Raw genomic sequence first — 14,514 nt, 5'->3', positions numbered from 1 at the left:
ATCAGACACACAGGAAGGCTGTCAGTGAAGAAAGGAGTCCATGCATTTGGGGAACTGGAAGGGACCTGAGCCAGCACCAGCAAGTGGTCCCCAGTAAACTGCACTCAGGAAACAAGCAATCAGGAGTGGTAAATAACAGCAAGCCATGGAGAGAACCCATTTTGTTTGCCTTTTGATCTACAGTACGTTTTGAACTCAGAATTTAAAGCCCACTCTAGCCCCCTCGTTTCCAAGAGATGATGGGTCAGAAGAGGCTGGCTGCTATTCTCTCCCCCTTTATTCTCCTTCTCTTTGCTGCTGTTCTTCTGTGGGGCTGTGCAGCACTGGCCGCCTGAAATCACGGGTGGGACTTATTCTTAGCACTTTTGTGCCCCCACAGAAACCTAGAAATAAAACCCTCTTTTTGTTCTCGCTTTCCCAAAGCTAACGCTCAAAAACCTGAGAGCACAGAAGTTAGTAGGTTTGCATTGATAATAGTCTGTCTTTTCCCTAACTCAAGTTTAGCTACGGATTACATCAGTTATCAGGTTTAGCCCCCCCCATGCTGCCAGTGTCTCAATCTCTTGGTACCATTGAGCATCAGCTACCAGCCTGAAGAAAAAAAAAAAAAAAAAAACAGGCTAGAGAAGGGAGATTAGATTCCTGATTATCCAGTGAGGTATCTATCTAATATTTCAGTAGAAGATAAATTTCAACGAATTCTGACTATCTGATAATTGTAATTTTTTCTGATTTAAAGCTCTATCTTGCTTTCCGATCATCCAATTAGATAACAAAAATAAAATGAAGTTTGAAGGGAAACTGAGGATGAATGAATATATGTCATTCTCGACAAGTGGTTTGCTTCTCATTTGTCGGCCTAAAGTGAGGAAAAGATAAGGAATTCCTCTATGAGAAAAAACAACCCGGGAGAGAGATGGTACGAAGGAACTGCACACTATGTAGCAGGGGACCCAGCTGGCAAAAAAAAAAAAAAAGGAGGTATCCTGTGATTGCCCAAAACTGGCATGTGCGTGCAAAGTAGTGTTTAGAACGAAATAATACGAGGATTACACATAGATGGGAAAGCGAGGGATGCCGGGAAACGACTTCCTGAAGCCCTGCTGTTTCCCTCACCACGGGGAAAGGAGGTGGATTCCCAGACGAGGCTAAGCCCTTCTTCTAAAGTGAGCTTTATGGAAGGAGCCATAAACAGCCTCTCAGGATGCCTCAGTTTTCCTGGAACCTTTGACACACCACCCCATCACACTCTGCTTTGGAGATCACAGTGTCCACGGGGTTGTGCCTTACTCCTGTGGCGATGGGTACTTGCTGAAGTCCAGCGAGGTGTAGGGAGTCAATCCCGTCCCCGCCACCCTACCTTGTTTGTCCTGGGAAGACAGAGCTTAAGGCTGTCTTTCACTTTCAAAGCAAACAACACATGCTGAGCTGATAGCCGCCTACCGGGCACTGTTTAGACTAAGCTTGCCCAGTGTGGTCTGGCTTTTGTAATATCAGCCCTATTGTGCTTTACAATGTTGGGTCTACAATTACCTTAGTTAGGTAGGCCTTTTTAGGATTTGATCTGCTGCCTCCAAAGTGCCACTGATAAACTTCCAACTTCCTTTAAACGATTAACAAAGTAATTCTGCAGTAACTTAAAATACAAAGACACCAACTTCTGTACTATGTGTAGCCATCTACAGCAGTAAGAACTGACTCTAACAAAAAAAAAAAATCTTGCTTTTAGGGAAAACCTGTGATGAGTATCTTCCCTTATTTTAAATTGGAAGCTAAGAGTTTGCACATGATTACTTTCACAACTAAAAAGGAAAACCAGAGTAGATGAAGCTCTCAGACTGACCTCTGGTTCACTGAGTCAGTTTGGAAAAGCTACCTAAGGGTAAAGTATTGTACTTCATCCATTTCTGTCTACTTCCCTGATCCTTCACGATCTGCAAATTAAACACCACACTGCTTTGAAACTGAGGAGACTCATGCTCACGAAACACAAGTTACGTGCTCACATCATGTAACCAGAAGCTAGGTTTAAATTAGGCCTGCTTCATCAAATACTAGGGAGATTGGGGCCATCAAAATAAGAATGTGACAGTGTTTTGTAATGTCTGGGCCTTAAGTATTTGTTCTGTTGATCATTCTAAGCCCATGGACAGAGAACACTGATGGCTGAGAATTTAGTTACCAGGGATAGATATGGAATTCACTTTTCAGGTTAAAAAGCTTCAAGCAGGGAGCAGACATGATGGCACACGCCTTTAATCCCAGCAGCACTCAGGAGGCAGAGGCAGGCAGATCTGAGTTTGAGGCTAACCTGGTCTACATAATGTGTTCCAAGACAGCCAGGAGACTAACTGTTCCAGTACTACACAGTGAAACCCTGTCTCGGACAACAACAACAACAAAAAACCTTCAAGAAAACCAGTTAATTTCTCTTGTATTTTTTAATGGGCCATTGAAGGGCAAGGTTTTACTAGGTCAGAGTATAATGATAATAGGAGGAAAGACCATGATCTATGCGTTAGAATCTCAAAAGGCAGAGGTGTTTTTGAATAATCGATTGCCTTGACTACCACAGGCTCATAGGAAGACAAGGTATCATCTTGAGGAGTTGTCAGTTCTTGAAATCATTAGTCCTGAAAGAAATGGTCCCTCAGCAACAGAAACTGAAACCTTTGGTTTACATGTGGCACTGACATGTTTTTTTTAAATATTTATTTATTTATTATGTATACAATATTCTGTCTGTGTGTATGCCTACAGGCCAGAAGAGGGCACCAGACCCCATTACAGATGGTTGTGAGCCACCATGTGGTTGCTGGGAATTGAACTCAGGACCTTTGGAAGAGCAGGCAATGCTCTTAACCTCTGAGCCATCTCTCCAGCCCCACTGACAGGTTTTGAAGAACAAGTTGAGAATAACTCACCTACAAATGTATTGTCATTGCCATCTTTATGATGTATGCAAAGAACAATGCTTGCTTATCTCTAAGGAATACCTAAAGACATTGATATTTCTCTGTTTCAAATCCTGTTATGGAAGCCATTATTTACCATAGCCAACCATTTTCTTACATAATTTCTTGAGTGTTCTGAAGCATCAGGTGTGAACTAGCATCGCTGGTACTGGAACTAAAAAAGAAATCTAAATGGTCACTATGCACCCTTAGAAGATATTATGAGTAATTTCACTGTAAAATTGAGGGCCACTTAAGAGAGTAATGACAGTGTCTGAATGGGTATGTGTATCTACGGGGTGCTTTTCTGGATTCCTGCTGACCAAATTCCTCTATGAAACCACAAAACATTTAAGATAAAGGAGTAAAGTTTGTCCACACTCTCCTACCAGAGACCTGCAATGAACCCTTTAGACATCACTAATGAAATAAAACTGACTCAACAGATTGCTAGCAATTTCTCCCAGCAACAACTAAGTTAATAGCTTGGCAGTTTATTATGTGAACGCAGAATTAAAGCATGGAATTGAGAAGTGATCTCATCTCTGGAAGAGAAAAAAAAGAGACGAAATGCCCTGAGGCTGAGTGACAAATCAGCTTGACTAGTAAGACAACAGTATGGTAAAATAAGGTTTAAAAGAATACTTCATTACGGAATCCTGATTTTTATTGTATATATTTACTAATCAAAAGCAGGCATAGAGCTTATTTTCCATATAGAAAACTGCCCTCAAAACGATTCTTAGATGGTTATACACACATAAATTATCATCTAGTTCATTAATAAACTTCTTCTATGGCCTTCTCTAACCCTGACCCTCCCTCGGGCGCCTTCAGTTCTCTAAGAAGGAATAGCTGTGTTTCTTCTGTGATCTTCAATATCCATGTCATAACTGAGTGATTCATGGAATGACTGATATACTGATACGATATCCATGTAAGCATTCCAATAAACACAAAAATATAAGTTCAATAAGTACCATTCTTACTTATTACTTACATAGAGCAGAAAGCCTTTTTGTGTAAGCCCAGCTCAACGAAACAGTGTTCACACTTTGTCCCATCTTTATGTCTTAACGTAAACTGTTGGTTAAGAAAGCTACCGCGTCATTCTCACTCCCCGATAGAGTCTGGCCTGGAGGTTAGTGTTCACTCCTGCGTCCTATTTAACTGTTGTGATTATGAATCATGCCTTATGACCAGTTTTTATTTATTAACACCCAGAGATGTGTGACTAATATCACTACTGATAATGCTTAGTTACTGCCTGAAACCCAACTTTGAGCTGGGACAGGAAATAATAGCTTAGTTACTGCCTTATTTTATTTTAATTTTTAGTTACTCGGGATAGAAAATAAACATCAGTCTCCAGGACAATCATGCAAAACTTTTCTTGTGGTAATCAGAGCAAATATTGACCATGGAAAGTTGGCAATGATGATGGAGTAATGATCTTCTAAGTTGGCATAACTAAGGCACAAAGGTAAGGAAGATGGCTCATGAAGATCATCCATCACATTTGCTCCCTGTATGGCAGCACTTGTTCATATCTAAGTTCCCTCCATTGCCAACAGTCATTTCCCTTAGAATTTGCTGCCTTCCACAACAATTAACACAGTAGTTTGCAAGGAATGTTAGTAATATATACATTTTTAAAGTATAAAGTACTTTCTCTAGTATTGGGGATCCTCTCCAATCCTCAGTGAAATATGCAAGAGGGCACTACGGCAACCAGTATTTTTCACACTGATGCACAAATTGCCATCATGACCAAGAGTAGGGCATTGGATGGAGGCTGCTGATGTCACATCCTGAGCTCTTGTGACTGTGGCAGATCAGTCAGAATGCCTAAATACACACACACTGCTTAACACTTTCTAGGGCAGGGTTTATGTGTATGGGTGTCCCTTCAAAGCCTCCGTTTATAACGTCAACACATCTTGACCTAACTGTCTGTTCCCCAGACATCCTAGGAGAACACTCTTTTGCTGAAACACCACTCTCTTCTGTGACCGTCCTTCCTCATGAGGACATTGAGCTCCTGTCTTCCAGACTCCCTGATGGACTGTTCCTTATTGACTTCTTGGTTGATCAGATCTTTCTACAGATACTGTGATTGCTTCTTTGCTAATTGGTTTTTTTTTGTTTTTGCCTTCTCTCAACTCCTTTATCAAGAAGGTTATTTTTGTTTTCCCAGTAACCTCATTAATGCAGGATGGTGACAGATAAGGAAAGAACAGACACCGATGTGGATCCACTCAGGTCTTCAGGACTCCTCCTCATTCTTTCCATTTGTTCTTTCTTGAGGATCACAAGGAAAGCTCTTTGAACAGAAAGTGCGTTCTTTATTAATCTTATCAATGCCATCTTCGTTCGCGGGAACAACTAAGTGCACATGAAGCATGACTACTCTCCAACTTGAAAATTTTTGCCTTATATAGTCAACCTCAACACTGCTCAAATCCTGACCTCTTGACTGAAAATTTTTTCAGAATGAGATAGCATCTTGCCACCCATTTTTTTCCCTGAAACTCACTCTGCAGACCAGACTGCCTCAAACCGAGAGATCTGCCTGCTTCTGCTTCCCAAGTGCTAGGATTAAAGGCCTTTGCCACCATCTCCCAACTATGTTTTCATTTGTTAACTAAGCTTATTTGTTCTTATAAATTTGAACAAGAGAAACGTGTATGTTCTGAACAGGAATTGCCTTGTCTTTCCATGTTCTCTACTTGTCCCAAATTGACACATTTTCCAAATACTGAGGTAGTAAGAAGAACAAAAGAATGAGTACGTCCCATCATAGGTGAAGAATGATTGGAAATAAACTAGAAGGTGCTCTCTATTCCATACTCCCTTCCGACTTAGTAGCCTTCTTCTGGAAAAGTCTATTGAAGAACAAGCCATTGCCAAATAGGCAGAAGAGCAGAAGGAAAATGAAGGGATTTGTGGGTTTCCGGATATTTTTCTGAACACACATTTAGACAAATTAACTCAGGCTTTGCGCATGACAGTTAAATGCCCTCCTTCTCGGGAAGATTTCTTTCTCCCCCCTCTCTAATCTTGGAAGTGGAGGGTGTAAGAAAAATGACTGCTCTTCTCCCACCCTTCTCGCACGCGGTATAGACCACTGTCAGGAGAAGAATGATGGATGAATACCACAGGCCACATCTAGGGAGCTGGCAGTGTTACCTGGTGGGGTCAGGCAGCAACACAGAGGTGCTGTCTCACAGACACCCATATATCTTATTTGAAAGAACGAACATCCGTTGGTAATATTAATGGCTCAAATCCTCTTCCTACTGAAAGACCAGCATTACTACCACCATTCAATACTTCAGATGATTAACCTGCACTCAACTATTCCTAATATTTGAAGGCGCCTGGAACAGCTCCTGAATTCCAGAGTGTGGAGGAGCAAGGAGCTCATTTTTATGCTGGCCAAACTGGGTGTCCTTGCTCTGACATTCTTTGATTCCCCTGTCACTGAGGCCCCTGTGGTACAGCAAGCATTTGTATAAAATCATCACCATAAAAGTGTCTGTTTAGCTCATCCCAACAAAAGGTGAAGAAATGCCAAAGAGAAACCTTGCGAGAGTTTTCTGTCTAGTCCACACAGATACTAGCAGCTCCTCTCGATGACAGCACATGCCACAGCTCATCACATCAGTTACAGTCCTCTCTCTGATCAGCAGAGACATCTCAAAGATGAGCTTGATAAAAGTATAAAAATGAGATCAGCTCTCCCACGTAATTTTGGTACACTGACCAAATTGTAAGCTCCAAATCAAATGAGACAGTTTGGGAGAACATACTAATACTGAGCTATCAAAAGCCAAGCACTCTTGGAGCATAAAGGTTAATAGAAGACCTAACAGAACAGCAGCATGTCAAAGCTGACAGCTCACTCGCTTTTCTTTCTTCTCTACATTTTTATTCAGTTTTTCACCACAAAATAGAAAAAAAGAAGAAGAATTATGGCAGAGTTGAAACTAGGAGGAAAAAGCTAGCTTTAAATCCTCTTCCATGACTCATGTGTCCTTTTGCCTGCATTCCATTCTTCTTCATCACCTAATATGACCCTTCCTTGGTCGGCTGTCTAAATGCCATAGTACACCTAAAGGTAGTTACGCTTGCTCCCTGTTACAGACACACGGCACACATAATAGGTTAGGATCCACATATCAGGGAGATATACAATGTTTTTCTGCCTGAGTTTGGGTCACCTCCCTTAACAGTATGTTTTCCAAGGCCATTCCTTTTCCTGCAAATTTGTGATTTTTTTTCATAAAATCACTATGAAAAGTAAGCTTCATGTATACCAACAATTTATGCTCAGACAAAAAGAAAGTAGAAAAAAACTCATTCATAATAGCTCTAAGATAAATACTACTTATAAGAAACAGAATCAACTTTTTATTTCTGGCATCTTCATTTTTCACATTCCCTCCCATTCATTTGGCACCATGATATATTTGGCTACAACTTCTAGCAGAGACTTTGATACCTAACTATCATAATAAAACGTCCTAAATCAAAAGCCATTTGCTAATTCAGGACACTATATTTCATATACTTTACAGATGTAGTGTTCATGTATTTTTAAACATCTTGGTACTGACTATATAATATAACAAGAAAATTATCTAATTCAAGAACATATCCATAGTTTTAAGTATTAAGATGAGAAATTTCTACAATCCCCAACACATTTCCTGCTGTCCAATAAGAAGACAAAAAGACCATGTATGTCATACAAAACTCAGACCTGCTATTTCCATCTTCTACCTCGTACCCAAAAGTACAGGTTCTGTCTTTCCATAGTGAAAGACAATTTAAGAGTTTACTCAGCTTGGAAAAAAAAAAAGGCTCTTATGTAATCCTTATTATTGCATCTGTTCTCTGTCTTAACTGGTGGTGGCAATGAATACTTCATTCCCAACAATTTATTCCCAATTCCTTTGAAGTCAACAAAATTACTTCCTCTTAAAACAGGTTTTGTCCCTTGTTTGCTTGGTGACAGGAGGAGTTGTAATCGATTTTGACTGGTCCTGATGCAAAACCTATCATCTTTATGATCATTTATTTATGAATATGATGTAGCTGGGTAAGACCTAAGTGCAGAATAAAATAAATAAATAAGTAAAATAAACTCCGCTAGACCGTCAGTAAAAATAAGACTGATGCACATTTAAAAGAAATGACTAGTGCATACTAAAATGTAAGTCAATTTACCATGATTGCCAATAGGCTGCTTTATTTTGCCACATATCACATTATTCAAATAACCATCTCAGCGTGAAGGCTAATTTGTATTAGTTGTTAGTCATTACATGTAATAACATTACATGTTATTACATGGGGGTGGTATCATTTTTTCCCCTCGGGAATTTTCTCCTCCTCTCCATCTCATAATAAGGAAAACAAACAAAATACCCAACCCCCCCCAAAAAAAGTGTACCTCTATTTTTAAAGTATGTCCCATATAGCTCCCATAATGCAAGTGGTGTTATTTCAGTACCTACTGCTCACTTGGTGGATTCAGCCTTTCCAGCTATTAGCAACTGTGCCCCACCTTCTCAGTTCTGTGAACTTCTCGGGAATAATATCTGATAATTCTAGGGCAAAAATAACACCTCCGAGTTGGCATGTGACTTAACACTTTTTCCAGATGAGGTAGGATATGTTAACTCGAGGTGCTTCCGATCCTGGGTGAGTTTCGCAGTAGGTTTCAGGTGCACTTTTGAGGTCTTGGAAGATGATGGTCCTGTGTTGAGGGACTTTTCCATTTGGGCATTTTCCTAACAAAAGGATACGGAAAGGGAACTTACCTTTGTGTGACAGGCGTAGCCTGGGGTAGGCGGGGTCCGCGGTGTGACCTGGGGTCCAGAGTTCCAGCAGGTGACCCCAGAGCAGCAAGGTGAGGATGCGTCCGACCGGTGCCATGGTGTGTGCCGGCTCTCTCGTAGCCTCGGCAGCCTCACTTTAAAGCAGGATCGACTCAGTTCTTAGGACTTCCCTCCAGGGCCAACTGCAGGCGACAGGCTTTGTCACAAACAGAGGGGGTTGTCATCAGAAAAACACCATTCCCAAGTACCATTCCCTGGGCAGATTTGGATCCGCAAAGCCTTCCTCTCCTCGGGACCGGTGGTTTAGAAGCGCGGAGCAAGAGGGCATTCCATTCCAAGGAGCGCGTCTTAAGAGCCAGGTCCCGGCTGGAGCTGTCGCCGTCACCCAGCCGCGGGCGTGAGGAGGAGGCTGGGACTGGCTTCAATCTCCCCGCCAGCTATTCATTGAGAAAACAGCCGGAGTCGACCGGCAACCTCCCCCAGCTCTTCCCCCTCCAGCCTCCCCCAAGCCTCCCAGAAGTCAGCCTCCTGCACTGACTTGCCGAGCAGCTAGAGCTCTTCTTCGCCTCTCCTCGCGCTAATTAAAAGCAAGAAGTGCCACTTGCGCCAGGAGCGCAGGATCCACCCAGCGGGGATGCCGCCTGTCAGCGCGCTGTTTACAGGAAAGTTCAGGCAGGGTTGAGCCCGCGCGCGTTTCTAGGAAGTGTCTCCAGCCCACGTGCCCCGCTGCATCTCCGCGGCTGTGACGCGCCCGCCGGGCTCGGGAGACAGGTCCTCACCCTGGCGGGGCGTGGCCAGGAAAACCTGCATAATACCCCGATTATTTAAGAATGTGAAAGCCTGGGACTTGGCCTCGGGAAGGACTTTTAAATGCTCCCTCACCAAGGGCGATCCCTGAACAAATCCACTTTTTTAAATCCTCTGCCACCATCCAGGAGCCAAATTAATTTGTTCACTCTTTCCACAGACTCTTGCTCACAATTGAAGCTTTCTGTATTGCTTCCACCTTACAAATGCTATGTTTGATTCTTCTGAGGAAAATGCTTTTTTTTTAAGAGCCTGGGTGGGGGGTGGGAGGGATGCCGCCCCCCCCCCCACCCGCGCCATCGTTTCATAAATGGCTTAGTATGGAAAAAAGGATTTGTCTTAGATTCATTTTTATAAAGCAAAAAATAAACCTCACTTCAAATTTAAGAAAAATTAAGCGTTGAGGTTTTGCTCCTCGGTGCGGTGTCCATGGTAAAGTTGAGTGTGTCTTCCGGGTGGGTCTGTGTAACACAGGCATAAGAGAATGCGGGATGTGAGCGCCTTAGAACTCAGTGCTGTGTACTCTCGGGAGTTTATTTTCACGACACCCTGTTTGTGTAAATAAGCTTAACACAGTAGGGCAACTTCTCAACGTACTTTCAATCAGTTTCGAAAACTAAACCAAACATTCTAGAGGTGCTGGCATGGAAATGAATTGTATTATTTCAAGCGAGCAATAAGCTGCGATACATGTTTGCTCTGACAGCTGAGAGTTAAATGGTAAACAAATGATATCAGCTATGGGGAGTTTCTCCGATTCTTTATCTGCACAGCAATGGATTTCAGAATTAGGTGCTTAAAACTCATGTGATTCTAACAAAAAGGTAACTTGGGTCATTCCAATATCCTACATCACATATAAGCGAAGAAAACTACAACCAGGCGTTCTTTACCCATGTTTAGAGGATGATATGTTCTTATGCAAGCAGAGTGTAGTTAGTAAAAACGTAAATGTCACTGGGGATTATAAATAATTAGATTTCCAAGGTTTACAAAAGATAACAAATTCTAAACAGTATTTAACACTAAAACAGCATGAAGTATGTGGAGACTTTTAACACGGGGTGGTCTCCTTAGGCACTTGCCTACTTTAAAAGCCAGGCTGATGAGCTACAGATCTAATTGTGATATATTGTAACATCACCGTCCTCTTTCCCTTTATTCCAGAAGTGAAGTACCCAGAGCACAGAGGGCAACTGTATCAGCATTATCTAAGGGAAGGGTTCTAGGAGAAGACAGTAATTGTAGACTCTGTGCCCTTTACTGAAATGAATACACTTATTCAAGGGACATCTACTTAAGACTGCAGTTGTCCTGGGTTTGCATGGGTTGAAGCAATGCTAGCCATCACAGCTATATTACATTAAGACACAAAGTCAGTGGGGGAAAAACACTATTGATGTTAAGATTTTTCTTCAGATTTACATAGTATCCTCAACGATAGGGCAATTTCAAAGCAATTAGCACAGTATCCAGTTCCTCAGTCACCATGAAAATGCTCTTGTTCATCATGTTTCCACTGAGTTTTCTTTCTAATCCTCTATATGGCCTTTACCTTCCTCTGTATACAAGAGGAAACATAAATAATGCAACAAACAAACAAACAAACAAATAATGACTGTTAAACTAAGCATCTGGAACTTTTGAAGCTCTCAGAATCCTCCAAGTGTTTTCAGATACTCCTGTGGAATAGTCTTTGAAACAAAACTGGCCATTTCACATTGTAAAAGAAGCTAAGAACAGACCTCAGGTGTGGGTTTGCCGTTCAAGTTACCATTTCGGTATGACATTTCGGGCAGTGGATTTTTTTTTAAGTAATTACATATAAGCCAAGAATTATAGAGATATACTAGGACATAAAAGTTACAATACTTTGAATGATTAACATTTACTTTGGAAAATACTGGATTGGAGGGGAGGTGAAAAAAGAAAATCCGCACTGAGCAAAGTGTCTTTGTGGACTTCTGATCTCGTGGATAAACATCGAGATCTGGTGATTCCATGCTTGATGTGAGATGCTGCAGGGCATCAATCTAAACAACAGAGAGATGTCATCGAACAAAACCAATGCCAGTAATAAAGTTATTCTTGTCAAGTCAAATGTCACTCTAAATCTCCCCTTGGTGTTAATTTTACTGTATGAACAACTTCAATCTGGAAATGTGGGGTAAGGGTGGGGGGGGGGGAATGAAGACCAGGAAGTCCCAGGTCCTTCCAATTGGTGTAGACACATTAATCACTGGATCCCCAATTTTATGAACAGAAGAGAAACTGGTCTCTAGCAAAATCCTTCCCAGTAGGTACTTCTGCCCATCTTGTGAATCATGTGGAATATCTGTTAAAAAAAAAAAGAACAAATTCCTATTTATACACAAGGTTTTCAAATGGGGTGAAGTTTTACAAATTAAATTTGGTGTATAGAAATTCCTTTCACGGTGTTATCTAAGCATTAGACATGAGTGTGTTTTATTTGCCATTTTTATTATTACAGCATAGGTAAGTAAAAGCCAACAAATTTATATAAAATAAGAGTTGCCTCATACTAAATTCTTTCAAGTATGTGCTAGACCAAGTACAAATTGTGAACAGGTATCTCTGCACAATTTAAAATGTCCTTGTGTTCTTTGAGAGGCTAGGCTTCATTGCTGCTACCAGGAATATCCCATCATTCTTTCTGGGCATACAGAGCACAATCTTCCTAGTGTCTTGGCAATTTCTGAAGCTATTTGTCTAATTCTGACCAAAGAAATGAGTATAAATGGTAGGTATTATATCTAGCCTAATAGAGTGGAATAGGTACTCCTAAGAAATTCTACTTTCTTTGTTTTTTCTGTAGCAAGAGCAGAGAACTAAGCAATGAATGTGGGGTAGGAAATTGAAGATCTTGGGTTATTGAATCATCATTGTGGTGGCAGTTGCCTGAGAAAGCTGCTCAGAGATACAACAGATGGTATATGATCAGGAATCAAAAACATATGCTCTTTGGGTGGTGTGGTGTGGTGGTGGTGGTGGTGGTGGTGGTGGTGGTGGTGGTGGGGTGTGTGTGTGTGTGTGTGTGTGTGTGTGTGTGTGTGTGTGTGTGTGTGTGTGTGGTGGGTGTGTACCATACCATATAACACAAACTTGTTTGGCAATATATTTGGCATGCTTTACCTACTCTGCTTTGGAAACCTTGCTCTCAGACAACACATCAGAAAGTCATCATCCCTCTATCCTGTCAGGAAAGTCACTAGTAAAGTCACTGGGACCAGGGGAAGTCACTGGTAAAGTCATTGGGATCAGCAGAAGTCACTGGTAGTCACTGGGACCAGGAGAAGTCACTGGGAAAGCCACTGGGACCAGCAGAAGTCACTGGTAAAGTGACTGGGATCAGCAGAAGTCACTAGGAAAGCCACTGGGACCAGCAGAAGTCACTGGGAAAGCCACTGGGACCAGCAGAAGTCACTGGTAGTCACTGGGACCAGCAGAAGTCACTGGAAAGCCACTGGGACCATCAGAAATCACGGGTAGCCATTGGGACCAGCAGAAATCACTGGTGGTCACTGGGACCAGCAGAAGTCACTGGGAAAGCCACTGGGACCAGAAGAAGTCACTGGTAGTCACTGGGACCAGCAGAAGTCACTGGTAGTCACTGGAACCAGCAGAAATCACTGGTAAAGTGACTGGGATCAGCAGAAGTCACTGGCAAAGCCACTGTTAACAGCAGAAGTCACTGGTAGTCACTGGGACCAGCAGAAGTCACTGGGAAAGCCCCTGGGACCAGCAGAAGTCACTGGGAAAGCCACTGGGACCAGCAGAAATCACGGGTAGCCACTGGGACCAGCAGAAATCACTGGTAGTCACTGGGACCAACAGAAGTCACTGGGAAAGCCACTGGGACCAGAAGAAGTCACTGGTAGTCACTGGGACCAGCAGAAGTCACTGGTAGTCACTGGAACCAGCAGAAATCACTAGTAAAGTGACTGGGATCAGCAGAAGTCACTGGCAAAGCCACTGTTAACAGCAGAAGTCACTGGTAGTCACTGGGACCAGCAGAAGTCACTGGGAAAGCCCCTGGGACCAGCAGAAGTCACTGGGAAAGCCACTGGGATCAGCAGAAATCACTGGCAAAGCCACTGGGACCAGCAGAAGTCACTGGTAGTCACTGGGACCAGCAGAAGTCACTGGGAAAGCCACTGGGACCAGCAGAAGTCACTGGGAAAGCGACTGGGACTAGCAGAAGTCACTGGGAAAACCACTGGGACCAGCAGAAGTCACTGGCAAAGCCACTGGGACCAGCAGAAGTCACTGGCAAAGCCACAGAGTAATGTGAAAACTTAGAGGCTAAATAGAAGGCAAATTGATGGCTGGAGTCACAGCTGGAATGGTGGGAAGCGTCTTCAGCTTTTCCAGTTGAGTCCTGCACACAGAAATGATGTCATAAACACTATTTGCCCATGAACAACCTGGAACCACACCTCAAGGACATCACGATTAAAGCTATTAATAGGCCATAGTATCACAATAACAGTGGTGTTGAGTCATTGTGGAACTAAAGATAAAATTTCTTTATGGTAGCCATGGAATTTTTGCTTCTCTAATCCCCCTTTGGCTTGTGTGAGCCCTGCTATGCCCAGCATCTCCAGGCCAGAGCATCTCAAGTGTCCCGTCAATGCTGCAGCTGCTGCTTTCTACGGCCAAGGCTGAATATTACAGACAGAGCCTGCTGATCCTTTCCTCAACCGTTCAGTTAAGCTTCCTTATCTCACGTGATTAGCAGCTGCATCACCTACCTCCCCTCTTCTGTAACTTAAAAGTAGAGGACAAATGGATACCTGACTTAGTCTCCATTTTATGCTTACTTTGGTAGTAGTCTTACAAGACACCAACTCTAGTGCAAAATCTACTCACCTACATGAAAGAGGTCA

General features: G+C 42.4%; 1 protein-coding gene across 1 annotated transcript in view; it reads right to left on the bottom strand.

Annotated features, from left to right (window-relative positions):
• The window catches only part of Sema3e (semaphorin 3E), a 229,983-nt gene extending 221,086 nt beyond the window's left edge, over positions 1-8,897 (bottom strand). Inside the window, exon 1 of the mRNA XM_038315439.1 lies at positions 8,783-8,897. Coding sequence (XP_038171367.1) covers positions 8,783-8,897 — 115 coding nt within the window. The remainder of the gene's footprint in view (positions 1-8,782) is intronic.
• Positions 8,898-14,514: the final 5,617 nt, after the last annotated feature.

The sequence above is a fragment of the Arvicola amphibius genome, chromosome 18, assembly GCF_903992535.2.
Source record: "Arvicola amphibius chromosome 18, mArvAmp1.2, whole genome shotgun sequence".
Taxonomy (NCBI): Eukaryota; Metazoa; Chordata; class Mammalia; order Rodentia; family Cricetidae; genus Arvicola; species Arvicola amphibius.
The sequence above is the reverse complement of the archived record's forward strand: the minus strand, read 5'-3'. Positions and strand labels throughout refer to the sequence as shown.